Source organism: Chlamydotis macqueenii, chromosome 2, assembly GCF_036417535.1.
Source record: "Chlamydotis macqueenii isolate bChlMac1 chromosome 2, bChlMac1.mat, whole genome shotgun sequence".
Lineage (NCBI taxonomy): Eukaryota > Metazoa > Chordata > Aves > Otidiformes > Otididae > Chlamydotis > Chlamydotis macqueenii.
In genome coordinates this window covers 138,961,352-138,988,682 of record NC_141557.1, presented here as the reverse complement: position 1 = coordinate 138,988,682, position 27,331 = coordinate 138,961,352, and the positions used below count along the sequence as shown (strand labels likewise).

At 43.5% G+C, this 27,331-nt stretch overlaps 2 protein-coding genes across 8 annotated transcripts in view; both read right to left on the bottom strand.

Annotated features, from left to right (window-relative positions):
- Positions 1-17,204, bottom strand: part of LOC104486452 (neural-cadherin) — a 58,353-nt gene extending 41,149 nt beyond the window's left edge. The window contains exons 1-5 of one of the 2 annotated variants that reach the window (XM_086742486.1): positions 16,184-17,204; positions 3,414-3,608; positions 2,732-2,957; positions 1,104-1,308; positions 586-697 (exon numbers count right to left, since the gene is read on the bottom strand). In XM_086742486.1, the coding sequence (XP_086598612.1) occupies positions 586-697; positions 1,104-1,308; positions 2,732-2,957; positions 3,414-3,608; positions 16,184-17,204 (1,759 nt within the window). Of the gene's footprint in view, positions 1-585; positions 698-1,103; positions 1,309-2,731; positions 2,958-3,413; positions 3,609-16,183 lie in introns of those variants that run through there. The other variant, XM_086742487.1, reaches the window with a different exon arrangement.
- Positions 17,205-22,045: 4,841 nt separating this feature from the next.
- DPY19L4 (dpy-19 like 4) overlaps positions 22,046-27,331 on the bottom strand; it is a 33,207-nt gene continuing 27,921 nt past the window's right edge. For all 6 annotated transcript variants that reach the window (XM_086741023.1, XM_086741021.1, XM_086741026.1 and 3 more), the window contains one exon: positions 22,046-27,126. In XM_086741023.1, the coding sequence (XP_086597149.1) occupies positions 26,962-27,126 (165 nt within the window). In that variant the 3' untranslated portion in view covers positions 22,046-26,961. The remainder of the gene's footprint in view (positions 27,127-27,331) is intronic.

Here is a 27,331-nt window from a genome sequence, read left to right as displayed (position 1 = left end):
TGCAGCCATCTTACACACAACAGACTTGGAATGATGACTGGTAAGCCACAATCATAACTATAAAAGTTCACAGGCTTTCCAAAGGTTTCTCTTTTAACACTCTATAAGTCCGTTATACAGTGTTAAGACCTAGTTGATAAAACTAGCTGCCCATTTAAAAACTTCTTATTTATTCTTACCACACTAGGAAAAGAAAAGCTAGTTGCAGCTGCTTCCAGGACACAAAAAGCCAACCAAGTAGAGTTAAACAACAGACACAAGATTTAAAGGAAACAAACTATGGCACCTCACTAAGTCACTGCCTGTCAGCTGCCTTAACTGCTCTTGGGATACCACAGGATCCCTCCTTGGGCACAGCTGTGTGACACAGCTCAGTGGTCCTCACTTGAAGATGCTCACAACTCTACTTCCAGGATACCCAAAAGCCATCTACAGCTCTCCAGGAAGGCTACCATCCACAGCTTACAAAGGCAGTGCGTGCACTATGGAAGAGACAGCACTTCGCCACGGTAAGACCATGAACGTGTAACACAAACTAGCAGGTCCGTGGCAGGATTGAGACGGAGGTACTGGGATGGTCCTCACCTTGCAGGAGAGATGTGCCAACAGGAATGGTTTCAGGAATGTTGTCTCTGCTGTAAATGGAGTGCTGGAATTCAGGAGAACAGTCATTTTCGTCGGTGATATGGACCATGACCTGAGACAAAAAGATATGCTGAGAGGAGATTTTTTGTTTCTACACTTAGGAAAATGGGCACTTCATTCTGGACACTGCCTCAGCAGTCACTGCTTTTGCTGCTGTCCCGTCCTTACACCCCTGATGCTAAACTTTTTTTCACACTATTCCTGTAACAGACAGAAGTATTATCTCCTCCTCTTCCAAGCAGACAGGAGGCAAAGCCAAAGCGAAATAACATGAGGTATTTTGTAGAGCCTAGGCCTAAGCCCAGATCAGAGCCTAGCCTTCTACCTGGACCATAATGCCTCCTCCCTCCCGAGCATCTTCACAACTTTTCTGGGCTATCCATGTGCGTAACTGGTCCAGCTAACAAGGTAATGAAGATTGCAGAGACAGTGGGTAGGAAGAGAAGTAACCCACCTACCTCAGTGACGCTGCTAAGAGTGCTCTCAACTTCCATGGCTTTCAGTAAGAGGTGATAGAGATGGTGCTCGCTCTCATAGTCCACAGGGTGGGTTAGGCTGAGCTCTCCGCTCTCCTGCCTCACCCTGAAAAGCCCACTGGGGTTTGTCAGCAGAGTGTACGAAAGAGGTTGGCTCTGGAAAGAAACAGCTTCGACAACTGCTACTCTGTAAAGAAAGAGAGAATAACCTTTTGCTTCAAAACAACCACCACAAAAGCTGTCTCCTGAGCACCTAGAAGAGGAAGATGAGGATGGTGAAGGTGAGTTGCTCACTCTGTCAATGCTGGGCTCAGCTTTGTGTTCAGACTGGAAATCCCTGTGCTACAGGGAGCCCACCTACGCTCTCTTGTCTCACCAAACTGATCCTCTGGCACAGTAGGGCTAGGATAACAACCTGTTTCAATCCCCTACTAACATGAAAACATCTTTTTCTTCCCTTTTGTACCCTTCAAAATAGTTGACAGCAGGTACTGGTTTAGCTTCAGTTATAGAGATAACTGAGCTACTATATATGTTCAAAAAACGTGTAGATGTGTCACTGCAGGACATGGTTTAGCAGGCATAGTGGTATTAGGTTGATGACTGGACTTGATGATCTTGGAGGTCTTGTCCAACCTTGGAGATTCTATGGTTCTATGACTCTTTGAAGCTGTATATTCAGAAAAGGAACTGGTTCAGAGACGGATGGGAAACCCATAAAGCACAGGGCCTGATGTCCCCCTTGTCAGGACATTAAATGAATGTTTGCCTCACTACCGTGACTTATGCTTTGAAGCTCCATCTGTCACAGCAGCCTCTGGCCAGTGTGACAATAAACCTAAAGCCCACCTCGGTGAAAGTTCCAGGGAAGGAGACAAATTTCTCTCCTCCTCCTCATGCAGTCTCTTTTAAGGAGTAAGTGGCACATCTCCAGCAATTTCTCCTACTTTATCAGCTTATTTTGAGGTTTCCTACTCCTGAAAGGCCCTATGGCACTGCTCCACCTGCTACTTGGTGCCTTAAAAGCCCGTGCTGCTCTCAAGCAGCTGAAGGGTGACAATAAAACTAGAGCCAGCTCAGCAGTATCTCCCCGCTATGGCTTAGCTCCTCTTCACACAACAGCAGAGCCCCTTGGAGACTTAACCACATCTATTTGCGCTTCACAAGGCTGTTGTTATCTCCAGAGTCTGGCAATGACTTGCCTTTCTAAAAATTTAAATACTAGTCAAATGGGATGCAAACAACCCCAAATCTGGTTAATTAAAAGACAGTGTTTTTCAAGCACTCATTTATATCTGAAGTGCTCCAGGAGATGCATAGCCAGGAGTCTGGCTGTTTTAATTCACGATGCAATGCAATAAGAGCATTAAAATAATAAATTCAGCAGAATTCCAGCATCCCAGACTACACCATGCGCCCCACTGGAGACTCTCAAACATCAGAAAAGGCATAGTTTCTTTTGGAAAACACAACGCTATTATCAAAGTATAACAGACAAACATATATGCATAGTCCTGAGAAGCAACAACACAAAAATTTCACTTTATTGTCCTCTGTGAAGTTCCCCTCAGACCGCAGAGAGGGAGCTCACCTACCGAGGTACAACTTACTTTTCTCCTGCTGGAGTATTTTCAGGGACAAACACACTGTAGGACATGTTAGTGAACTGCGGAGGTCGGAAGCCCGCCAGGATGGAAATGGAGGCGTAGGGGCTTTTGTTGCCGTACTCATCAGTGGCTTCCACCGTAACCACGTACTCCTTGTTCAACGCCAAAGGCAAGCCAGTTGTCACGATAATGCCCGTATCCTTATCTACTTGGAATCGCTCTTCACCACCTATCAATATATGCACAAAGCTGGTCTGAAAAAAGCCCCACACCGACAACATTTGCATCTTCAATTTTAAGGTAAGCTATCCTCAAATCATCTACCTATGCACTTCTTTTTTCCTCTCCAGTTGTGCACGTTATCCTTCACTCACAGTGTGCTCTGTTGACCGGTGCAGTGTAAAAGAGATGAGAACGGGTGAGAAATGGAGCCTTAAGCTAACGGTAAGTCTGCAATCCATTTCCAAATTGAAGTAAAGCAAAGAAAGTGGCAGCAAGAAAGACTCCCATCCACATAACTGTTTTACTTAAAGCACCTCCAGCTTCTATTTGCTGTACCTGCTGTATTTTTAGGGATTCCCCAAGGGAAAAATCTATCAATTATCAATGATAAAAAGGGAAATTGTTAAGAAAAATCTGCAACTGAACAGAATTTTACCTTTTTCTTTTTTCAGAATAGACCTACCTGCAATGAGTGTGTAAGTTATCCCAGCACTGGTGTTTTCATTGTTGCTGTAATATGCGACAAGCTGGTAGATGAGGGTGCCTTTTCGGGCGTCTGGATCGACACGTGCCAGGTAGGGGTACGGGTACATGCCCCAGGACAGAAGTTCCTCTTCTGGGGCAAGGAGTGTCACATGGCAGAGGTACCAGTCGTTATCTGCAAAAGATGCAGGGATTTCTAGACAACTTGTTCACAAACTTTTGTTGGTAATGTTTAAGAACTTACCCATTAGTATCTGTAAACAAACAGAATTGCCCATCCCATTCGTCCTCTCGCATGCATAAAAATTCAGTACAGATATGGACTTTGGCAGCTCGATGTGCATGAAGTGCAGCTAACAACTAATTAAAAATACTTTCAGTAACAGCTTTTAATTAGATATGTGTATTAAATACTATGTCAGTTACACCACTTGCCATCACACAGTTTTAAGTGCATCCTCCAGACTCAGGTGAAATTTTGCCTTTTTATTTTCAACAAATTCAGCATAAATGTTGCCAGTTTTACCAAATCAGGTTTAGGGCTTATTAAAATATTTCTCTTGAAAATCAGTGGAAGCAGTAAGCAATCAAGACTCCCTAAAATTCTTCCTGCCTCAACACTAATTTGTTTAGTTTTCTTAAACCACTAGATACTCAAGGAAAGGCAGATAAGCTTTCTCCTTCCGCCCTCAGCATCCCATCTGGTTGCATCTCAGGTGAGTGAAACACCGGTTTTGAAATGGAACCACACCAAGGCAAAGCCTTGGGTTTTGCCTCTGTAAGGAGAGGCAAGGGTATGTACCTTTAGGTACATATGAGCTTCCCGAAGAAATTTTCCTAAGTATATTTGTGTTCCAGAGGCGGCTTTGAGATTTGACTTCAAATCAAATTTAAGAAGTTCAAATAAAAAGAAAGAAACTATATGTAGAAAGGTAGGGAAGCAGAAAATGCACGTTGTCTGCCTGGTAAAATATTAACACCTACTTGAACAAACTGCACTGAGGTGGCAGGTCTGTTAAAGGCTGCACCACTACCAACAGAAACACCCACCCAGGTGTACGTATGTCTCATACAGGAGACTCTTGATCCCTGCCTTCAGTAAGGCCACATCTCAGACAGGATGGAAGAGGACAGCAGCATGTGGACAAAATCAGCCCCAAAAGCAAGAAGTAAGCTAGAAGTTCTAAACAAATTCTAACTGTAGACATGAGAGGTCTGATGCTAAATAAAAGACTACCACAGATGGAGACATCCACTGACAAGCAAAACCTATATTTATGATCAGCCTTACACCACAGTAAAAATATGTGCTGGACAAATTTACCACAGGTAATCATTCCCAGGAGCGAAAAGACTTCACTGAAGTTTTGTGGGTTTTTAAAAATATTTAAAATAATTTAAGACACGGTTTCTTTAGCTAGAGGAAATTCTTAGATTATGTGGTTTCTGGTTTTCTAATGCACCCATATTGCATACATGGGAATATTTGTTAAACACGCTCCTCTAAGAATTTTTTTCTCTGTATTGCTCGGTGTAAGACAAGACACAACCATCAGCAGGAGCTAATGGTGCACAAGAGCAGCTGTAGCGGTCAGTACTTTATCCACAGCTGAGAGGGCTGAAAAATACGTCTTAAACTGACCCAGCTATAGACAGTGTCATTTTGCTAGCACCAAGTAACAGAATGAAAACTTGTAGACACGTGGCATTAAAAAATGTTTTTGTTCATTCATTGGTCTAATTCAGACAGTTCTAATTTAATAGAATCATAGACTCATAGAATAGTTAGGGTTAGAAGGGACCTTTAAAGGCCATCTAGTCCAACCCCCCTGCAAGGAGCAGGGACATCTCCAACCAGATCAGGTTGCTCAGAGCCCCGTCCAACCAGGCCTTGAATGTTTCCAGGGATGGAGCATCCACCATCTCTCTGGGCAACCTGTGCCAGTGTTCCACTAGAGATTAATCAGAGATTAATATCTAGTCAAGCATTTTTCCCATTTAGTGAAAGTTAGAGAATTATTCAAAAGAATTATAATTATATGGCTTATTCCTTAGTATTGTCCCATGTAGGTGATCCACGTGTTAAATATCCATCAATAACAAAGTCCTCAGCCGCTCCTCACAGAGCTTGTTCTCCAGACCCTTCATCAGCTTCACTGCTCATCTTTGGACACACTCCAGCACCTCAATGTCTGTCTTGTAGTGAGGGGCCCAAAACTGAATATAGTAATAGAGATGCGGCCTCACCAGTGCTGAGTACAGGGGGATGAGCACTTCCCTGGTCCTGCTGGCCGTACTACTCCTGATAAACCCTCATTCCCAAGGAAAAGATTTGTGTTAGATGTTGGGAGGGGAGGAATCCCTCAGCAGTTTTTGAATTATAAGGATAACAGAGTACTTGATAGCAGCTGGAGAGGAGAGAGATCATCCATCAATGAGATCTTTAAGACCTAACTAGATAAATATCTGCCAGCAATCACTTTGTTAGAGGAAAGCCTGCCTCTAGGCAGGGGCACCGCAGGGTACCAGCAAGACTGTTAAATCCTTTCCATCACACTTTAATTCCCCTGCCCTTCAGCTTTTGCATCTCATTGATTTTTGAAGCTTACATGTTCACGTGTCACTCGTTCCCCAGCAGCCTGAGGGAATTTCTGGCATAAACATTCTTTGGACCTCGTGGGTTTTTTTGCTGTTCTCTTAAAGGTAAGAAGTGAGGGAAGGAGTGAATGTGACTCTAGAAACAGACAGCACCACCCATGAAAGGAAAAACACAGCTTGAAGCCCAACCTGGAAGGCTGTGGTAAGCAGCAGTTGGTAATAAACTTCAGATATCTGGTGGAACGTCTTTCTGCAGCTGAGACCTGGCTCGGTCCTTCAGCCCCTCAGCATTTATTTCTGTTTTTAAGGCCTGAAGGAGCAGAGCTGTTCTCTCTACGCAAGTAAAGAAAACTTAAACCAAAGCAACCTGCAAGCAGCCTGTCAAAATAACCTAGGGCTAGACTTGATGATCTTAAGGGTCTTTTCCAACCTAAATGCTTCCATGATTCTATAAAGAAAAGATCATTATAAATGTTAGGTCTAACTCAGAGCAAGTCCCAAACTCTAAAAAAAAGTAGTGTTGAGCATGCACCGGAGACTAACCAAAGGCCAGTCAAAGAGCACTATTCTGCCCTATCATTCAGAAAAAGCTGTTCAGAAGCAGCACTTTGAGCCTTCGCTACTCAAGCATACGAACATTTCTGTTCTGGTAGCTGTCTCTGCTTTGCACAGACACCAGGCGTGAGAAACTCAAGGGTTTTAAGGTGTTACAGACACATGGCAATCAAATACTATGGCAAGTTATTTCATTGACTTGAAACAAGTCAGTGAAACAAAACCAGTCTTAATAAAGTAGGGTTTTTTTTCTAGCAATGCATCCATTTTTCAACTGACATAACTGCAAAGGCATTAACAGATCAAGCCTCTGAAATCAATAGTGTTTTATTTTGTTCCACTGACACAACCGCAGCATCCCATTAAATCAGAATGCAACATCACCCAGTGATGTTACAGCTCACCCGTTTTGTCGATATGAATCACCCACTTGAAGGAAGGAAATAATCAGGAAACCAGGCTCTATAGCCTGTGAAACAAGGCTATCAACAGGATAAAACACCTGGCTTCTGCACCACGCATTTGAAAAAGAGTCTTGGTATGATTGATCCAGAAGAGAATATTAAGGGGCTGGTTTTGCTTGAGATACCAGTATATCCTGAAGGCTTCAGCTCTACCCCTTGTTTACATATAAGAAAGACATGTCAGGGATGGCATTAACCAACCACCAGCCAAGAGGAACCGAAGTAAAAGGGTTAGGATGTGGCAAGTGCAAGGATGGGGGAACTCACGACATGGCCATCCATGCAGTGAAGAGCTGCTGACTTTCTGTCTGTGAGGGCTGAACATACGTCAGCAGATCTGAGCAGATACACCTGCACCATCCTTGGACAAGAGCATGAAAGTGAAGAAAAAGCTGGAAAAGCATTAAACTGCAAGTGGCTATTCTTGCAAGCTTTTATCCATTCCATGTTCCTTTAATCATTTCTTTTCCTCCCTTAGTTGAAGGAGAAAATATGACTGAAGTCATTTTCTTGTCCCAAGATGAGGATTAGAGCTGCACCGACGGATGTGGGTTTGACGCGACTAATGTTGGGAAGCTGAGAAGTAAAAAACGTGCATAAAAAGTGGTAGCTTATGTTTTGCTTATATCCCCTCTGGCAAAATGAATCATTTGAATCATTGAAAAGAGACAGCATGGTATGCGAAGATGTTTCTGAAGTACCCAGCTTGAAATAGGCCATCAAGGTGAGATGCCTACACAGCCACTCATTGTGCTGTCAGGCCACACAGTTACCCCTCAGCGGCAAGGCAAGACAAGACACCGGGAGCTTTGGCTCGCTGTTGAACCCTCACCAGGAAATCCACACCTGAGAAACGGTTACTATCACGGCTAAGAAACCATTGTCAGCTTCAGGATTGAAACACAAATTTGGTTTCTAATGACCTGTATTTCCTCAACTTAAAAAGAATGTAGTTGCCAGAAAACACCTGAGGCACTGAATAAGTTAAGAAACTTGTATCTCAAGTCATGCAGTCATGCTGTCTGCTCTGCCCACTCTCTCCTGCCCAAGTGCCTTTTGAATCTGGTGGCCAGTTTGTTCCTACAAAAGCTTTATGAAAATCAGCAGTTGTACAGAAGATGGGCATCCCAAATGAAGGTGCCCACTGAGGGAAAGGAAAAGTAAAAGCAGCTTTTCCTTGGTCTGGACAAGCAGACCGGTCAGCAACGCCTGCAATGCTCGTGTGTCTGCCCCAACTACGGCACGCGCTGTCATCCCTCCTGGGAGAAGCGTTGGGGCAAGGAGGAGCTCTCACAGCAGGGAGAGCCTGCATTGCACAGGTATCCCTTCCAGAACTAAAGCCTTCATTTTCTGAATTTCTTTTCTCCAGCTCCATTAAGAAAAGTTGTACAGGGCAGTTTTAGTATGGCTAGTCTGCTGTTATGAAAATGATGGGTCAGCTCCACTCCAAACACTGATGAGAGACTTCTGAGGGTGAAGTTTCTGTTAATTAACAGATTCAGTTTCTCAAAAATATTCCTAAGGTTTGGATACAATGCTCAGGGGGTATCATAGCTATCCCCTTGTAACACGCTAGCTTACCAACTGGACTCTGTTGGACTAAGCAGAGAGGGCTATGCCTTAAAGGCAGGGTAATATCCTGACTATCCCAGTAACAGAAATAGGCCTCTTCTCTCCCTCAGAAGCCCACAAACCACTGCATTCGCTTGTGGTTGAACAGCCCACAGCCACACAGCTGGGCAATGCAACTGTGCCAATCGCCTCATCTCAAGCTATGTCAGTGGGTTTCAATTTTCCCTCCTTGGTTAACCACAGCCAGCAAGCCTGACAGCCTGCAGAGATCACTTTGCATTATTTTAATGATGTATTTCTTAATATACACCAGGACTTGGACATGTTTTCTACTCATACACCATCTCTCCAATTTTAGGAGACAAGGTCTTGCTGACCTCAATACTATCTGTAGACATATCCAGTGGCACCATCAGAGCTAAAAAGGCAAATTGCAGGTGCTACTGCACACATAGCTAGCAAAGATGAATTTTCAGCCAATTTTTCCACTTTCTATGTGAATGCAAAGCTACAGCGGGTACCTCCATCACACTGGGTATCTGAGACACCTATGGCATTTGTTGGGCAGCAAAGACATCTCCACAGGGAGATGTCTGTACATCACAGAAAAAGCTTCAGCCAGATGCAGGAACAGGACTGCAAAATCCATCCTATTGTTTCTGCTACCACATCACCTTGCCCTAGCCTTTAAACCTTGGGTGTCATCCTCTAGTTTTTAAAAGTGCTCATTTTTTTGTTTGTTTGTTTCCAGAGGAAGGCTCTGAAGCACTGTCAGACCCGTGATTACAGAAGTAGCCTATTTGTCTCAACCCTTAAATCCACTGTATCTGCCAACAGTTGCCCACTACCACCCAACCATGAGGACTCGAAACCCTTCACAGCCCCGCAGAGAAGATGAGAAATACAATTAGTTACAGGATCTCAAAAGCTTCCAGGTGACATGATTTTTCATAAAACACATTTTTTATTACAGCTTGCCATGTTAACAGCCTCCTAATCACCGCTAAGAGATGCTATTAAATACTATAATCCATAATTATGTGCACTCACATCAGTTGGTGAGGAAGTCTGTTCAGCAGCCAGACCATGCTGACACAGTAAGAATAGTCGAGGAGTCAGCAACACAGAGGACACTTGTGGGACTTTATTTTTTAAAGGGAAGGACAATGCTGTAAGAAACAGCTGCAATCTTGGCATTTAAAAGTTGCTTCTGTTTGCAGATCATTCAGCTTTTACTGTTGATAGGGAGGAGGGGCATGTATTTGGGGTTTGTTTCCACCCCCCACAACTTCCATCTTCTACTCTCCGGTCAGTATTTCAGAAAATGAGGGAAAAGATACAGACAAAATAGACATTTGTGTGGTACAGCACACCACAGTAACAGAAACAAGGCTGTACTTACGTCACTGAAGAGAAATTACCTGCAAGGTCTCTTGTCTGCCAACAAAAAAGAGGCTCAAAATGTATAGTCACAACTTCTAGGAGGATTCCTAAACATTTTTCATACGGGCAGCACCATTAAAGAAACCCAACATCCTCCAAGGAGCCTATGTCTGGACAAGCTCCCAGTTGGTGCTTCTGCCTTCCCGTCATCCCACGCAACACCGCACCTACTCTTCCTCATCACTGTGGCACTTATTAAGTTTAAAGTAGCTTGTGTGGGGCACAAAAGGTCCTCTTCCTGAGAGGCTGTGGTGGTTAGGAATCACCTTGCTTCCAGCCCCAGCCTTTCTGCAGAAAAGCTACAGGCATTTGTTCTTGTGTCACATTGTTCTTTGACATAAGTATCTTCTTGAAGTTTGTTCAAATGGATTTAAAATAAAAAGTTGCTTGCTGAGGCGTTACGCAATAAGAGCTGTTCCTGTGACCATACTTTGAGTATTTTAACTCCTTTCCAAACACTTTACAAGTTATCATCACCAGCAAAATACCAGGGCTTTTTTTCAGCACTAATAGCATGTTTTATATGTAAAAAAGATGCCCAAAAAAGTTGTAGCAATATTTCCTGTTAACACCATTGGATGGAACTGTAAGAGATGCCCTCAGAGCCAGCAGCATGTGCACCTTTGATACAGGTGAGCAGCAACGCTGAGAGGTGCATTCGGATCAAGCGGGGCAGCAGACTCCAAAGGAGCAGCGTGCTGGTTCCAGCGCTGCGCCCTAAGAAACGAAAAGGTAGAGCCGATAGCCTGCCTTCCAGTTCTCCTCATACACGAAATTTCTAAACAGATCCTCCTCCCCTTCCACAGGCATTTCCCTCACTGATTTGCTGCTTCTCTTTCATGAAGCAGATGTCTATTCTGTACATACAGCATTTGTGTACTCACTCAAGAGCTCAGCCAACCCACCTGACATAAAGCAAGCCCATCCATAGTCGTACATGCAAAACGCTCCTTACTCTGCTCGCACCAAGCGCTGCTTTTAGGTCCATCCGTCAGCAAAGTGCAAGACAGCAAGAAGCGTATAATTACAGGTACAGAACCCCAAGTCCTTTCCATCAACCTGCTTCCTAAGGTCAAGCTTTCAAAGGTTTTTCTTAAACTTACTGCTCAACTTTCTCTCAAATTGTGAACAGTTTCCACACTGAGCCAGCCTCACGCTAAAACGCCGGGGCTGCTGCGTTACACACTAGTGAGGGTCTGACTGCTTTAGTGAGGAAACGCTAATGCCCGCGCTGAAATGCTTCCTGAGAAGCCACCACCGCTCTCCAGCAAGGCCAGATTTCAAAGCCCGTTGGAGATGCACCAACAGGAGCGAGTTTGACTCCACCTTCCAGTCATATTCTCAAATGAGAAGGCTACGTGCATGTCTGCCCATGGATGCTTATAGGAACAAATCACTTGTGCAAACACACTACATGTGAATTCTGGGCCTGTCACATGTAATGCAGGTGTGAAAGGCGGCCAGAGATCCACCAGCTCCCGCCTGTACACAAAAATTGAACCCTGCCGCGCACTGCATGCTGCTCTTGGAGCGTGAGACAACACTGAGAGCAGGCAGGAATATTTCTGGCATGGTGCAGCTTTGATCTGGGTCTAAACCAGATTTTTAAATGCCTTCCTGCTGTTGTAATGTAATGAAAACTCAGAAATATGAAATCACAGGCTGTATAAAAGGATTTAAGACATTAACATTGAGAATAAGGGGCTGAATATTCTACTTCGAAGGTCTCCTACTGCTTTTCTAACTTGTTATGATAAAGGCTTTCTCCTAATTTAAATAGCCTATTACGTACCTGATTAAGAATACTTGTAACATAAACTTTGCATTTGCCTCTTCAGTTTTTAAGTTTTTTTGTTCGTTTCTCAGCTATAGACTTTATCAGGCATTCTTACCACTTATTTACTGCCTCTGAGTCGTTCTATATTTTTACATCAATTTTTTTTTTTACAGCAAGATTCTTCCAAAGATACATACAGACAGGGTAACACAATAACCTTAATCCTGGAGCTTGCTGGATGCCTAATGGCCCCTGGCCATTAAAATGGTTTCACGGTTTAAGTGAAGCAAACTTTTCCTCTGTCAGCACCTGAATTCAAAGCCATAGCCATGGTAGCCACAGATTGTTTTAATTAGTCTGATACCAGGAGTCGGGGGCGGGGAGGGGGGGAAGCAGCATATAGTATGACCTCCAAACCTGATTGCTGGGTCAGATTTCTGTTTCTGGAGTCAGATTTATTTTGTTCCAAAACTGTAAGGGGATGCCAGGAAGCAATGGGCCATTTCTGACTCCATAAAAAAAAAAACAAAAAACCCTAAGCTTTATCTTTATTTGAAATCATAGCCAGCAACATATATGGATTACTGGTTGGTTTTTACAGAAGCTGTATTATGTGGATTGAAAGGCCTTCCTTTCCCAGTAGGCATCCCGGTGCAGGTTTTTTTAAGAAAATGCAAGGGACTCAAACCACATAATGCTTCTGTGTGCAGCCTAGGCTGTATTTTCAGGAATTTCAAGATTTGATAGATGCCTTTTTAAAACGTAGTTTGCTTCCAGTGAGTCATAAGGGTCCAATACCGATCGTATTCTACCATAAGTCACTATGCTCGAGGAACAGCATTATGCCATCGCCTCCTCAGTCAGATTTAGGATCTTCTCAGAATTCAGTTACAGCAGTAAGTAGTTGTTATCCCACCTGAAAGAGAACAGGGAATGAGAGATCCATCTCAATTCCAAAACATGAATATATGGAACAGCCTTGCAACTGTTTCATTCATTTCAGTCATAAACTAACTGCTGGCATTTACATCACTTTGATGCCTTGAGGCATCCCAGATTTAAAGGATTGCTAGCCTCAAGCTTACTCTTCAGAGCACTGCAGACATGCTGGAGGAGAAAAGATTTGTCTTGCTGGGCTTTCGAGTCTCCCTTGTTGTTAAAGAAAAATTAACCTTTGTAGATTATGGAGTGACTTCTCACCACGGGTGTTTTCAGTTGGATAGCACGTGGGCTGTATCTGCGGTGTTGGTGTGTGCAGGAGCGTGGTAAAATGACTCAGTGGATCTCACTATTCCAAGCCAAAGCAAGTGTGCTCTACAAGCCTTTTGTGGCAGGCTCTTAAGATTGAAAAAAAAAAAAAACCAAACAAAAAAAACCCAACAAAACAGAGCTGAGCATCTGCTAGAGATGAAGCACATGGGTCAGAAATTGTTTCCCTTCACTTTTTGAAGCATGGTAGACAAGGTCCTAAACATAAAGCTTCTACACAGCGTGCGTCAGTATGCATCACCAGCATCAGAAAGGATGGCTGCAGGTGGGGGAAGAGGAAACAGTTGTGTAACTGTACGTGTCCCACCCTGTGTAAGTTGGTAACAGGTACGAGAACCTGTTACGTAGGTGCTTGCAGGTGTGGGCAGGTGTTCATGAACAGAAGCAGATCTGGAATGGAAAGGGAGCTACAGCCCTTCAACCCTTCCCCACCACCCCCAGCCCTTCCACACTCAGGCTATGTGCTGTTACAACAGTGCAGTGAGTGTTCCCAAAATGTTAAATATCCTGGAGAAAATCCAGATGAGGAAATGGAGGGTTTGCAGCTCCTGTCTTTGTGTAAGAGTCTTGTCTGAACTCCAGGTCCCAGCCCCACAGCTACACCCACGCAAAGCCCAGACCAGCAAGGCTTTCAGCGACAGAGGCAACCTGCCACGTTCCTAGAAAAGATCCGTGTAGGTAAGACAATTCATGGAAGCTGCGCGAATCTCTCTGTGATGTACCAAGTGTATATTCAGTGGGAGAAAGACTGTATTTTCACAGTGCAAGCTATGATGTCCCCACAGAACAGACAGCAGCCCCATTTGCATCACTGCTGAGTACCACTGAGCAGCAGGCAGGATTCAGGTTATTGCACTCTGTGCTCAGTTTATTTCAGTATTTCAACCATGTGCATGAATACCTTGTCTTCTTAGAACTACAGTTGCAAGAGACAGCGCTCTAAGTTACTATTTGACCTCCTTTTTTTTTTTTTAAGTGACAAAAAAGCTTTGCTTTTCTTGAAAAACAAACAAACAAACAAAAAAAACCAACAAAACCCCAAGACACACGCTTCACTGGAGAAGCAGCATCTGTGAAACGCCTGCTTCCACTCACAACTTTTATATAAGAGATGGCAATTAATAAGGGTCTAATAGTTTTGTTTTTCAATTAACAAGAAGATTAAAAGTTTGGCACATATTCCATAATATTGATTACTATGTGCCCCACTGTTAATTACATTTAATAAGAGGCATGAGGGGAAATGAGGAGCAGACCAAAGTTAATTCTGTTCAGCTTTAGACAGTTCACCAGGTTTCTTCAGATAAAAAAATGGATACTCAAAGCCTCCCATCATTTATTCATCTTCCTGTAAAATAAGCAGCCAGAAAGAGGTCCCAAGTTCATTACTGTACAAAGGTACGAGATAGTTTTGATTTCCAAAGTAGCTTAAAGGAGGGTCTAAATGACCTTGTCCCACTTGATCATCGAATTCCTTTCTCCCTGAGGCTCATCTCTTGTCAATACACTATCAGTGCACAGACAGGGGTAAAAACATGCTGTACAGCACCAGACTGGCGAGGACAACACGATTAATAATTTGTACAACCCTGCTCACAGAGTTATTTGCTTCCATTATAAATAAGCAAGATGGTCAAGCAACGTCACCTTTCCAACTCCCTCTTTAGCTTGAATGAGAAGTTCTACGTTTAACGTTGGGCAATTTGTTTAAAGTTAGTATCTAGAAATACTGCACAGTGGTTTTATTCTGTTAAACGTTTCTCCCTTGCATAACACAGTCCATTCCCGCAAGAATAAGTTTCTCAGGCAAACAGCTCTGGGATTCTCAGCCCGCACACTGAGCACAACGGTAAAGATCACAGCCCCCAGCATGCTCCAGCACATTTGTGTTCCTCGCAGCTCTATGTTTTGCATTTCCTGAGTGTTAGGCTGAAAAAACCATTTACAGAAAACTGTAAATATTCCCTTTATAGTGAAGTTGTAAACATCTAAGAAAAAAAAAAAACTAAACCAAAACAAAACCCAAACCCCAAGCAACTGATAACTGGTAATGCTGTCAGAGACCTGAGCTACAGTCACAAACACACTGTAAAACTTACTCTGAAAGAGATAAAAGTGACACGTGGAAAGAATGGCTCTTGTAGCCCATAACGCACCTCAGGCTTAACATGGTTTTAGAAGTTTAGCAAGTCTAGCCATTCTCTTTGCTGTGTTATTAGGAGAACCACATACAGTACACAAGCTGTTGATGTATACAGGATTTACACAGTGGTATGATGATATTAGTTCTCCACACCAACTCCTAGAATTCCACATCCAGCTTGCTTTTATTTTCTGCTTGTCCTAAGCTCATTGACATCTATTTTGCAAGGGCTTCTTTCCCTTCCTGTGCACTGCTCTGCCTTGGCTGTGGCTGACACCCAGTGCCATTTCAGCACAGTTCAGTACAAGAATGGCAAAAGGAGCCCCTAGAACCCACTGAAGGAGCCCCAGCAGGGTCTTCCAGCAGACTGACAGTGCTCCCAGAGCAACCTCACCTCTCCCTTCGCAGGCCACAGAGGACCACCGCGAACAGAGGAAGCTCTCTGGTAACTCCCTCTGCTAGAGGACGAGCTGTTTGTTGTGGTGTGCCCCCTTTTTTTTTAACAAGCTAACCCATGCACAGACCCCTCCGGTCCTATGAAAGTGAACTTTCTAGGACAAGAATTCCTTACAAGACAAGATAGCCAAAATACCGTTATCCCTGTTTTGATCTGTTCCTTCAAAGACAGAAGGTGAAAGCTCTGCAGGCAGTACGGGAGAAGAGACGGCACATCCCCGCGCCACCAAACCCACACAGCCCGGAGTGGGGACGCAGCTCCCAGGGCTCCCCACACCCACGGAGGACGGCATCCTCTCGAGTGACAAGCGCCCGGCACGGCCGTGCCGGCTCAGCGTTCTCCCCCCACTCCGGCGGGGCAACTCTCAAACCCCACCCGGCCATTTCGCGACCCTCCATCCCCACCCGGGGCAGCACCGCGGGGAAGACGCCACCCCAGCCCCGCTGCCCGTCCACCCTCCCGGGCCCCCTACCTCGTCCGCCGCCGCGATGCACCTTGACCGGTACCTCCGCCCGGCCGCCCGCTCGCAGCTCCCGCCGGAGGTAGAGCCGCCCCGACGCCCGGTCGACCCCCACGGGGCTGGCGCCGGGGGCCGCCGCCAGCTCGAACCAGCCGCCCGCCGCCCGCTCGACGCTCCGCGGGACGGTGAAAACGGTGTCGCCCACCCGCGCCCCGGGGGGCAAGCGGGCCGTGTAGCGCCGGGAGCCGGGCCCCGGCGGCCGATGGGGCTGAGGTTGCGGCGGCAGCGATCGCGCCCGCCGCCGCCTCCCCCCGCGCACGGCCAGGCGCAGGCACCGCGCAGGGCTGCGCAGCGGCCGGGGCCGGCCGTGGTCGTGGGCCGCCACGCAGAGGCGGAGGCGGCGCAGCCCCAGCAGCGAGCCCACGGTCAGCACCTGCCCGCTGCGGGGCACCACGAAGAGGCGGCGGCTGCCGGCGCCCGGCGGCCAGGGCCGGTAGGTGAGGCGGGCGTTGGGCCCCTCGTCGCCGTCCGAGGCGCGGAGCCGGACCACCTCGGTGCCCAGCGGGGCCAGCTCGTCCACCTCCAGCGGCCGCGCCGGCGGCAGGCGGGGCCGGTGGTCGTTGCGGTCCAGGACGCGGACCTGTAGCAGCCCCTCCCGCGGGGACCGTCCCGCCCGCCGCCGCCGCAACCGGAGCCCGTACTCGGGCCGCGCCTCCCGGTCCAGGCGCTCGGCCGTGCGGAGCAGCAGCAGCCCCCCCCGCCCGCCGCCCACCCGCCGCTGGAGGGAGAAGCGGGAGGCTCCCTCGCCCTCCAGCGCCCACTCCCCGGCCGGTTCCCCGGGGCCCAGCAGCTTCCGCAACGGCACCCGCAAGCCCCGCACCCGCGTCCCCGCCGGGCTATTCTCGGGCACCTGCCCGGAGAAGCGGAGCAGGCGGGGAGCGACGCCGGCCCCCAGCCCCGCCGCCGCCCCGCACACCACCAGCAACAGCAGGGCCAGGAGCCGCCCGCAGCCGCTCCGTCCCGCCCGGCCCATCCCGCAGAACCGAGCAAAACACCCCACTCCGCGACACTGCGCCGCGCTCACCCACGCCACGTGGAGACCCGGCCCGCCCCCGCAGCCGCGGCCACTCAGAGCCCTGGGCGGGGGACGGGGCGGGCCCGCTCCCGCGTGGGTGGAGGCGCAGCTCCGACCATGGCGGACAGCAATTCCCAGCGAATTCCTCATTTTTCCCCAATGCCAGGGCTTTCTCCCTGCGCTCCGCTGCTGCTTGCGCCCAGATGCTCCCTTCCTGCAAGTGCGGCGGATCCAGCGTGGGGCGGGGGGCAGAATTCACACCAATTATCACATTTAAAATTTCAGTCTTTGGGTGAAATATACTTGGGAAAAGAACAGCGTGCGCCGCTCTTGAGAATAATACCGAGATGGCAAGCAAATGCAGCAGTCTGGCTAAACATGCGTAAAACCATCCGGGCATGGGAATCACTGCACCGGTTATAACACGGTCAACGGAAGCGTAAATCCAAGCCGGGCCACTCCAACGCCAATCACTCGTCAAACCAAGTGCAAGTCCCAGCAGCGTCCTCCGTTCCTGCTAACAAGCAGGAACAACAATATCTTCCTTCACACATCAATGGTAACAACAGCTTAGGAACAGCCTTTTGCCAAACCTCTGCGTCCAGCTGCTCAAACTGTGTCAGTATTTTCTTCAATGAGGAATGGTCTCTCTTGCTGTTTTGAACACAGGTTTGTGAGTTTTAGCAGAAGGGTGATAGCAAGGCAGGGGTGTTGTAACTTCAGTGACAACTTACCTAGGCTGGAAGTGAAGCTTTGGTTAAGAAAGCCAGAAAGAATTTCCATTTGCTTTAGTCAAATATTACAGGCAACAGCCAAAGGTGACAACCAACTGCTAGCTCTGCACCTCCGCCACCTGGGGAACTACCAGTTTTTAGGAGAGGGGATCACTGGGGTAGTCAGATCATGTTATTACAAACTGACAGCTTTTATTTTTACCCCAGGAAAGTGAAGGGATGATAGTTTCTAAAAATCGGCACAATGTGGGATCTCAGACCTGGAAGGCAAAAAGTAAAACCAAATATTTTTAAGGAATAGTTTACCAGTTACAACAGGAAAGAAACCATCAAGATCCATACATGGTTAATGTGCTGTAGCTAAGCTTTGAGTGTGTCATCTTTACTCTTCGTGCCTTACTTAAAATTAAAATGTGAATAATTCCCTGCCCCACAAAGGCACTCAATAATTTAGAACATTTAATGAACCAGCCAGACCACCCGCATGAGCGTTCAACTTAGGACAAGTTAGATCAGTGCCGAGACAGAGCGCAGCGCACCCTCGTCTGAAATGCAATGCGTGCTACTGCCCTTACACACTCTCAACAAGCAAACTAAACCCTCCCAAAACTAAGTGCTCCATTTTAACCTACATTGCAAGATGTGCTGCCCTTTCTCTTCTCTTACATTCACACACACATTTAGAAACATACCTTTTTGTCTACAGCCTATCAAGACACGAGCTGGATTTTCACTCACACGTATGAGCCCGTGTATCGTCAATACGCTCGTTAAGACGTCACTTTGGTGATGCACATTTAGGCTTCCGCTGCACGACGCTCCCATTGACGGAATTCAGGGCGCACCTTACAGAGCAGAACCAGCAGCAGCCTCACCACCACGGATACTTACTAGCACAGCTGTGTATTTCCAACATCCAGCCACACAAAACCTGTGCAATGACAGAACAAATATGTATATAAAAATACGTATTTGTGGACACACATGCCACCCTACAATTTAAAGGGATGCAAACACACTTGAGGTGTGTCTGGCTGTGATTACCAGCTCTAAAATTACATGACTGCACCCCAGCCAGGCATGGCCAAAATATTGCCATTACTGATGTCAGGCAGCTGTATACGTGTTAAAATATCCATTTGGAAATGGCAAAAAATATTTCTAATGGGCTGTTCAGGCATTTTTTTTCAAGCTATAAGAAAAGGATCAAATTTTGTTGGAAAGTATTGACGAACAGAGTAAACGTCTTGATCAGCCTTCTCAATGAAAGCCATTTTTCTTCCGGAATTGAGGGGTGAGCAGGGAGCTCCAGTTCAGCTGACGGGGACTGGGGAGGTCAAAGCACAGGCTTGTGTTTGGGTCTTTTTAGGGTCAGTGGCTGATACTCTGTCCTGGTAACTACTTCAAAAAACAGGAAAAACATTTTCCCCTGTCCCCAGTAGACTCTACGTGCTGATCAGGGATCAATGGGCAGCTAAACAGTTTAAGGGATGGCAAGCAATTCTCAAAAGCTGTATTACATATGTATACGTACGTACAGTATAAATTGAAATGCTACAATATTGACCATTCCAGAGTAACCTCATTTCTTTCTCAGGACACTGCCAAGAAAATGGTATGGCTCTTTGTGGGTACCCGCATTTTCCAAAGGAACTTGACTCTTCCTGTGAAACTGAAGCAGAAACTGCAGAGATGGATACCACGTTAATCCAAGAGGCAACCTGAGTAGGGACAGTAGAGATGGCTCGTGGCTCCAATAGGAAACATGGAGAAGAAATAAATACAAATAGATTAAATAAGCTCCTTAGATATCTTCAGGGCACTATCAGCTTCTATTGCCAAAGGATCATAGTGAGATTTATTTTTAGGATCCTTCTCCAGCAAACCCTATCTGGTGAACTGTGAATTGGAACCACTGAACCTGAGAATTGCTATTCTGAGGCCAAACTATCAGCAAGCCCAACAGCCTTCCTCCAGCCCTCTCTCACAGCTGGGACAAGTCCCTAGAATGCAACCAGGCTGTTCAGACTACAGCTCAGATCATCATAAAACAGCTCAAACTGGGGGAATGTGAAGAAGAAAAAAAAGAAAATAAAAAAAAGTATCAGCATTTATCCAAGTACTAATAATGTGAAAATAGATAAAAATTACACTGCTAGTGTGTGTTTCAGAAGTAAGTTTTCACAATGAAATGAAAACAAGACTCAGTTTTAATGTACCTTTCTAAAATTGCATGAACAGGTGAATCACTTCTGCAGCAGTGATTTTGTATTATTGATCCACCAAGGAAACCACATGCGCTCTTTCCAGCATCCAACAACTGCTCTGGGAAGAGCACAGCTTCCGCACTCAGGGTCTCACAGACACGGTGACATGATGCAGTCAAGGGAAGGCAGCTGCATTCTTGTCCATCCTTTGTCAACCTTCTTCAGAGGGGAGAATAGCTTAGGGCATCATTTTATATTCACTCTCATCTTACATAATCTGATGGTATTTATTGCAACAGTGGGAAAAAAAAAAAAAGTCAGTCTAACATGGTTTGGGTCTTTCTATAACCAGTCAGTATAGTACCATCAGGAGTCAAGGCTTGACAGCAGACATTACAGGCAAAATTTTGAAACAAAAAGAAATTCCAAAACATTATGAAAAGCTTCAGAATTATATAAATTCTGAAGGTAAACATATAATACACCAGCAATAGATAACCTACTGAATAGTTCTGCAATACTCTATACTGCCTTACATTTGGATATTCTATATATGCAATTTAAATAATAATGAGATGCATCATCTCATCTCATCTCATTACTATTAGAAAAAAAAAAGTGTATCATATTTGCTATCTAAGCAATCTGAAAGCACACAGGAATGAAGTATGCTACTCTGGGTCACAGCAAAAACTGGAAAATCTGGGAAACTAGGTCCTAGAAACAGGTTCTAAACGGAGCTACCATTTAGGGAGTAAAATACTCCAAGCCAACAGTCATTTTACCTAACACCTCTCAAACACTGATTATAATCAGAATATAAATTTATAAAGATATAGATACAGATACATAAAATGCACATTTTTATATACAGCTATTTATATACACAAACATATAATTCTATTATATATAATAGAATACTCTGTATTTCACAGCTGGTAAACATGGTCTCACTTTTGGATAATGAAATGGAAGAGTCCACAAACACCCCCCTATATTTCATGGTACCAGGCAGCTCCATCCCCCTTTCAGGTAAGCAATCACAAAGCCTGGGTGCTTGAAGAATTAACAGGTAAACCTGAATACTTCCACATCAGCACATTTCCGGACTGGTCTAAAAGGAAGCAGTCTGACGAATGTTCAAAATCAGAACTATTATAAATTAAATATATGGGGTTTTAAGTGCTGTAAGATCAAATTTCGGAGAAGTATTTCATACAGTATTTCTACCATCTTCAGAATCTAACTAAAATAATCTCAAGGTTTTCATATCACCACAGGGTAAATTACTACAAAGTAGTCTGCATTCAAAGATTTCACTCCTACTAACAGCTTATAAAATGTTAGAAGGCTCCAATAAATGTAATCGTGATCTGTAAAAATTCAAGACAGATGATACATTAGTTGATTAAAAAAAAAAAAAAAAATCAGTAAGCATTTGATGTTGCATAGCAATTTATTTCCAGGTGACACACTTGCCAGAGGAGGATCTTTGTGGACAAAGTCAGAGTTCAATAATTCCACATGAAGCACCTCATATTTCATTGCTCGTCCTCATACCAGTAGCACACTCAGCAAGATATATGGATCCAGTCTGAGCAGGCTGCTAATCCGCAAGAGCTGCAAGAATATTTATGCTGCCCTGTCAAGACAGCCATTTGAGCTATGCTGTATGGTCTTCACTTGACTGAAAATTGCATATCCAAATAATAAAATAGAATACAAAAATCATTTTATTACCACAACAGAGAAAGGAGGTTAATTCATTATGAACTACATGTTTTTTGTGAATGGGTATCAGACTTCTCATAAGAAAGCATAAAATGGTTTGTGTCCCAAACAATTCATACCTCTGGACTTTGCTTTTATTACAATTTTATTTTTTTTTCACAGAAAAAGTTTATCACAAGAGAAAAATATTTACTATGTATACATTATTTTGATAAAAAAAAAACTGTCCAAGACAACAAACAGGATAAAAGGAATTGGATTCCTTAGATTTGTTATTAAATACCTGCACATAGATATGTCCATATGCCATATACACTACTGCTAAAATGCCACTGTTAACGAGTAAAGCACCACTAATAATTCTGCATCACTGAAGTAACAAAGTTTGAAACTTTGAAAGGCATTAAACATTCACCTCTTTTCCATCAAATAAATAGGTAACCTTAAACATCACTTGAAAAACAGAATTACATACATTTAACTGCGCTGAAATCAAAAACATTGCCAGATTAATTACACTTTTAAACATCCAGTTGAGGTACCAAACAATTCAGAAGACATTTAGGCATCATTAGCTCTGCATTTGGCATAGTAAGAGTGCAGCAACATAACGCTGATATTTCCTTCCGGATGTATCAATGAAGTAGCAATGACTGCTGAAATAACATGCACTGCATGTTTTAGAATTTTCATTTTTTTTTCCCTCTAAAGTTAAGTTTTAAAAGGAGTACTAAAGGCATGAATATACAGACTTATATTGAGGTGTTATTTCACATTAAATATTGCTTGTGCTGGAATAAACTCACCTTTTCTTTTGTCTCTAATACCATAGTACTCTAGAACCCATCTGCCCATCAGCATACAGGGGATTTATAGATTCAACCACCATTAGCAATAATAGAAGCTACCCATTACACCTCCAAATCACAGTAGTAAACCAGATCTCTCTAAATGCAAATACAACACGTGTGCCCATACGTTCACACGAACAGCCTGCACTTTTTCCTGTTAGATTTTTTGGTTACAGGTTGGGTTACGCGCAGTTAACAGCAGTCACTAAGAAGTGCTTCAGTAACAGTTCACAATCCCTACGACCTGATCTTGCAGCTCCTCTTCATGCGAATCGGATGGGAAAGCTGATGAAAGGTCACAAGATTTGGACATCTGCAGATGCAGAACAAGATTTGGTCCCTAAACTTCTACCTTTCAGTAAATAGTAATGCCACCAGAGCAAACAGTTTGAAGAATTTTCAATGCCTGTTAAACTTTTGGCCCTCTTTTTTCCATACTTGTGTATCTGCTCCTTACCCCCCCATGGAAATTGTACTTAAGATTGTATTATATTAAATTGTATTTCCATTTACTTTGGAAGAAATAAAAAAGGGGTTTTTAAATAATATGAATAGAAGATTATGTTCTGAAATGCCCTTACTTCATTAGTCTCAGGTATCTCCTGGCAAATCTATCAACTGAATTCAAGTATGTGGAAATTCAGAAAGTGAAAGAGCTTTTTTTTAAGATTAAGACAAAACTGTACATGTCAGTTTAGCTGTGGCTTGATTAAACTTTAATCCAGAAGTCTAATGGTAACAGGTGAGTGCCTGAAAATACTATACTCAATTTATTCTTTCAAGGTAATTTTTTTGCATTTACTAAAATCAAGCATATCAGAAACTGGAAATGTTGAAGACTGAAATAAGCCAGCAAAATAGCAACACAAATTGCATATACAAATTCTCATTCTCCCCAGTGAACAGCTGTTAATCAGATGGCTGGCATATATCCTAGCTGCACCACTTACTACATGAGCATCGTTGGAGGCTGGGTTATTAAGACACAATGGAAGATCTAGAAATCAGATGCAGAGGAATTTAAAAAAATTTTTTAATTTCTTCACAAAAAGAAACACCAATTGAGGTTTTCGTTTGTTTAATAAAAGCTTGCAAGGCACATGTTTCAACTGAATTGCAACATCTACAGCAAAATAGATCAGAATTTGCAAAACGTTTCCACAGCCCTTTCAGGGAGTTAAACCTGGGACCTGGTTGAAAACCAAGCCAGGGCTGTGTGTACAGGTCTGATGTAATTATGCCCTACTGCTGTCCTTCTGAGGGATATAATGAAACTTACTGTTTCTTTTTCACAGAAGGTTGAGGTTAGAATAGACAGTAATATTTTTCTAATCCATGGCTGGAAAAGAAACTCAAGCCTATAATTTTCTTTGTAAGATACAATTCTTTCAGTCACTCTTTTTGAAAATGATGCCTTTTTACTGGAACAACAGCAATGTTTCTCCCACATAAAAGGCTTCTTCTGTTACTTAAGGCTGCTGTGCCAATGGTGCTGCAATACAATTTTCTCTAATATAAAAAAGCAAGGTAAAAATCTTAAATGATTCTTCTAAAGCAGAATCAATTGAAGTATCAAGAATACATCTTAAAAACTATGATAAAACTAATAATAATAACTATGTCACAGTTCAAATAAAGTTCAACATGTTTGTTTAAACATGTATAAAGGCCAACATGCTACAAGATAGTTTTCTTTAGATGTACGGATGGCCTCGTTTGTGTTCTTTTTAATACGTGTGCTCTACATGTAAGTACTCAAACCACATTCAATGTGGTAACACAGAGCCCTGCAGTAAAACACAACAGGCAGGCAAGGACAGTAAATATTGCATCCTGGCATGGCAGTCTAAGGCATGAAGCCGTAAGCTATGCGACTTCATCCACCCGAGTGCAGTTGTAACCCTGAAGTTTGCTACCTGGAATGCCTTATTGCTGTTATGAAATGGTATTCATGAATGGTTAACTTCAGGCGAGTAAATGACTGACACACAGACGTGTAATTCCTCAATAGCGATTCAAACAAACTTAAATTGTATAAGAAGCTCTCAACTTACTTCCAAATATGACATCTATATCCATACTAGCACATACAGAGAAGGTTCCTGCAGGCCTGCCATAGCTCAAGTTAACACACTCACTTCTGCTGTTATATGGTAATTGAAAGTTTGAAACAGTCCAGTGCAGTAAGACATACACACTTGTGCATAAGCAAATAAATGCAGACTGCATTTGGCCAGAGACACACACATACACTATCCTCAACACAATGACTGTATCCCCAGAAAGGATACTTACTTTTAGCTTATAACTCAGTTACACTGATAACTGTTTCTCACAATGATCAGACCCAGTATATTCGATGCATTTATCTGAACATTGGTTTCAAATATAACGGATAATCTAACATCTTGTCAAGACTCACAGGCCTAAAAATATAACTGAAAGTAAAAAACAGATTACAGACATGTTGACTTTTACAACAATAAAGCTTTTTTTTTTCTTTTAAATCACTCCAACAGTTTTAAAAAAATCTCAGCACTACCTGTTAGTGTAGAGTAAGCAAACGTATCTGCATAGAGCAGACAAGACTCACGCATGTACACCGACTTGCTGCAGTTCCCTCAGAGTTAAACTTTCTGAATTTGCATTTTATCCACTAATGCCATAAGGATCACTCTGCAGCTTTCCTCTGCAGAATGGTTTGCAGATTTTTCAGCTGAAGGTTCAACCCACTATGCCAGATCCTTCACTAAAGATATCAGGGCTCCAAAGAATCATTCCCACATGCCTGACAGACTGGGCTCTGGGCCAGGTGTTACAAGAATCCCTAACTACAGGTAAACCCTAACAGGTGAATAACCTATTCCAAAACTTATGTCCTGACTTTTTGTCCAGCTACACCTACATAAGCAAAGTTACCGTTACTTTTTATTGGATTTTTCATTTGCAACACCAGGATTAGGCCCAGAGTTGGAATTAAAGCATCACTCATTCTCTTGAAAGTGTATCAGCCAGCAACAAACAGGATGAACAGATAATTTGTTGCAAAAAACAGTTGTAGGGTCAAAAGGGGCCGTATAAGGAAGACAAATCTTAGAGGAATGCAAGATGGCAGAGTACTTTCCCAAATTTTCAAAGATCTCAGTGTAGTTGCACAATCGATATAAAACAGCTATGAACAACTGTACCATTATTTGTTAACAGTGGTGATTATAGTGTTTTAAATGACAGTTATGGCACTATCTTAATATAACTATCACACAATAAGTTGAGTGAAATTAATTTCACCCATCCCTCCCCATACACACACTCGTATATACCAGCACACACATACAGGGGGTGAAACAGAAGCAGAGAAGTCTCAGTAGCAAACCCAGCTGTCCTGCTACACTTGTCTAAAAACAAGCATGGCATACTGTTGTATACTGGCCCATTCTGATGGCTACTAAGACACACACACACACACACACACATATGTTTCCATATGCATGGAAAAATCCTGTAGACAAGTTCTTCCCAAATTGAAGAGCTGACCTTGTCCACTCCTACTAAGTCTAAGTCCAAGCACTTCCACCAACATGTCTCTAACAATGTGGAGATCAGTGCCTTAATCTATGAAAGTGTTGTTTAAATAAAATCTTCCGTATTTGATTTATACAAACACTGTAGCTACACATAAGATGTATGAATGCGTGTTTGATAAACACAAAAATGTTTACAGTGGAAGACAAGAAGAATTAAAACAATAAAATAAAAAAAAACCCCAAACACTTACTTGAAAAGACTCAGGATGCCGATTGCTTTCTTGCTAGAAAATAAAAGCTATATGACTTAAATGAGCTCTTTAAATATTTTCTCTGCATTTACTGAAGTCTACCCATATCAGCTCTCTAATACTTAAGTTAGAAATCTAATTTACTTGAAGATTAGGATGATTTATAATGGGAAGAAAAATGCAAAAACGTGGAAGACTGTCACACTTTGTAGAGACTGTAAAATTGACAAATTCTCCCATTTCCTCCAAGGATGCTATCTGTGTCTGTTGATCTGTAGTCCAAAGAATTCCAGTTTGGTAAATTAAAGTTGTCAATATCCTGCATGTTTGCATATGTAGAACTTCCTTGATCAAAAGGAACTTTCAAAACTGAATTCCATTCACAATCAATCTCCAGAAAGAAGCTTGCATGCTTTTTCATGACTGGAAGGATATCACAGTGTTGATTCTATATACAAAGTAGGATCTATTCCAGTACACCCGAGTAAAATAATTCACATATGGAGAATAGTTCATTTTGATTTCATGACAAAATCGTCCATATTTTGAGTAGGCATAGCTGTCGCTTTCCTCACAAACCACCTGTCAGAAAAGAAGATCTAATTAAAACACTGAAGATAAGTGGTTACAGAATGTAATTCTGTACATTAATTTACTTCTGTATTCTGTAAATTTCATTTACAATAGGCATTTCATTTCCATACTGTATGATTCCAATAAGCTGAAAATACATTCCTCTATAATTTGTTTAACCATCTAAAATCACCTTTGTCAGGATATCAGACAT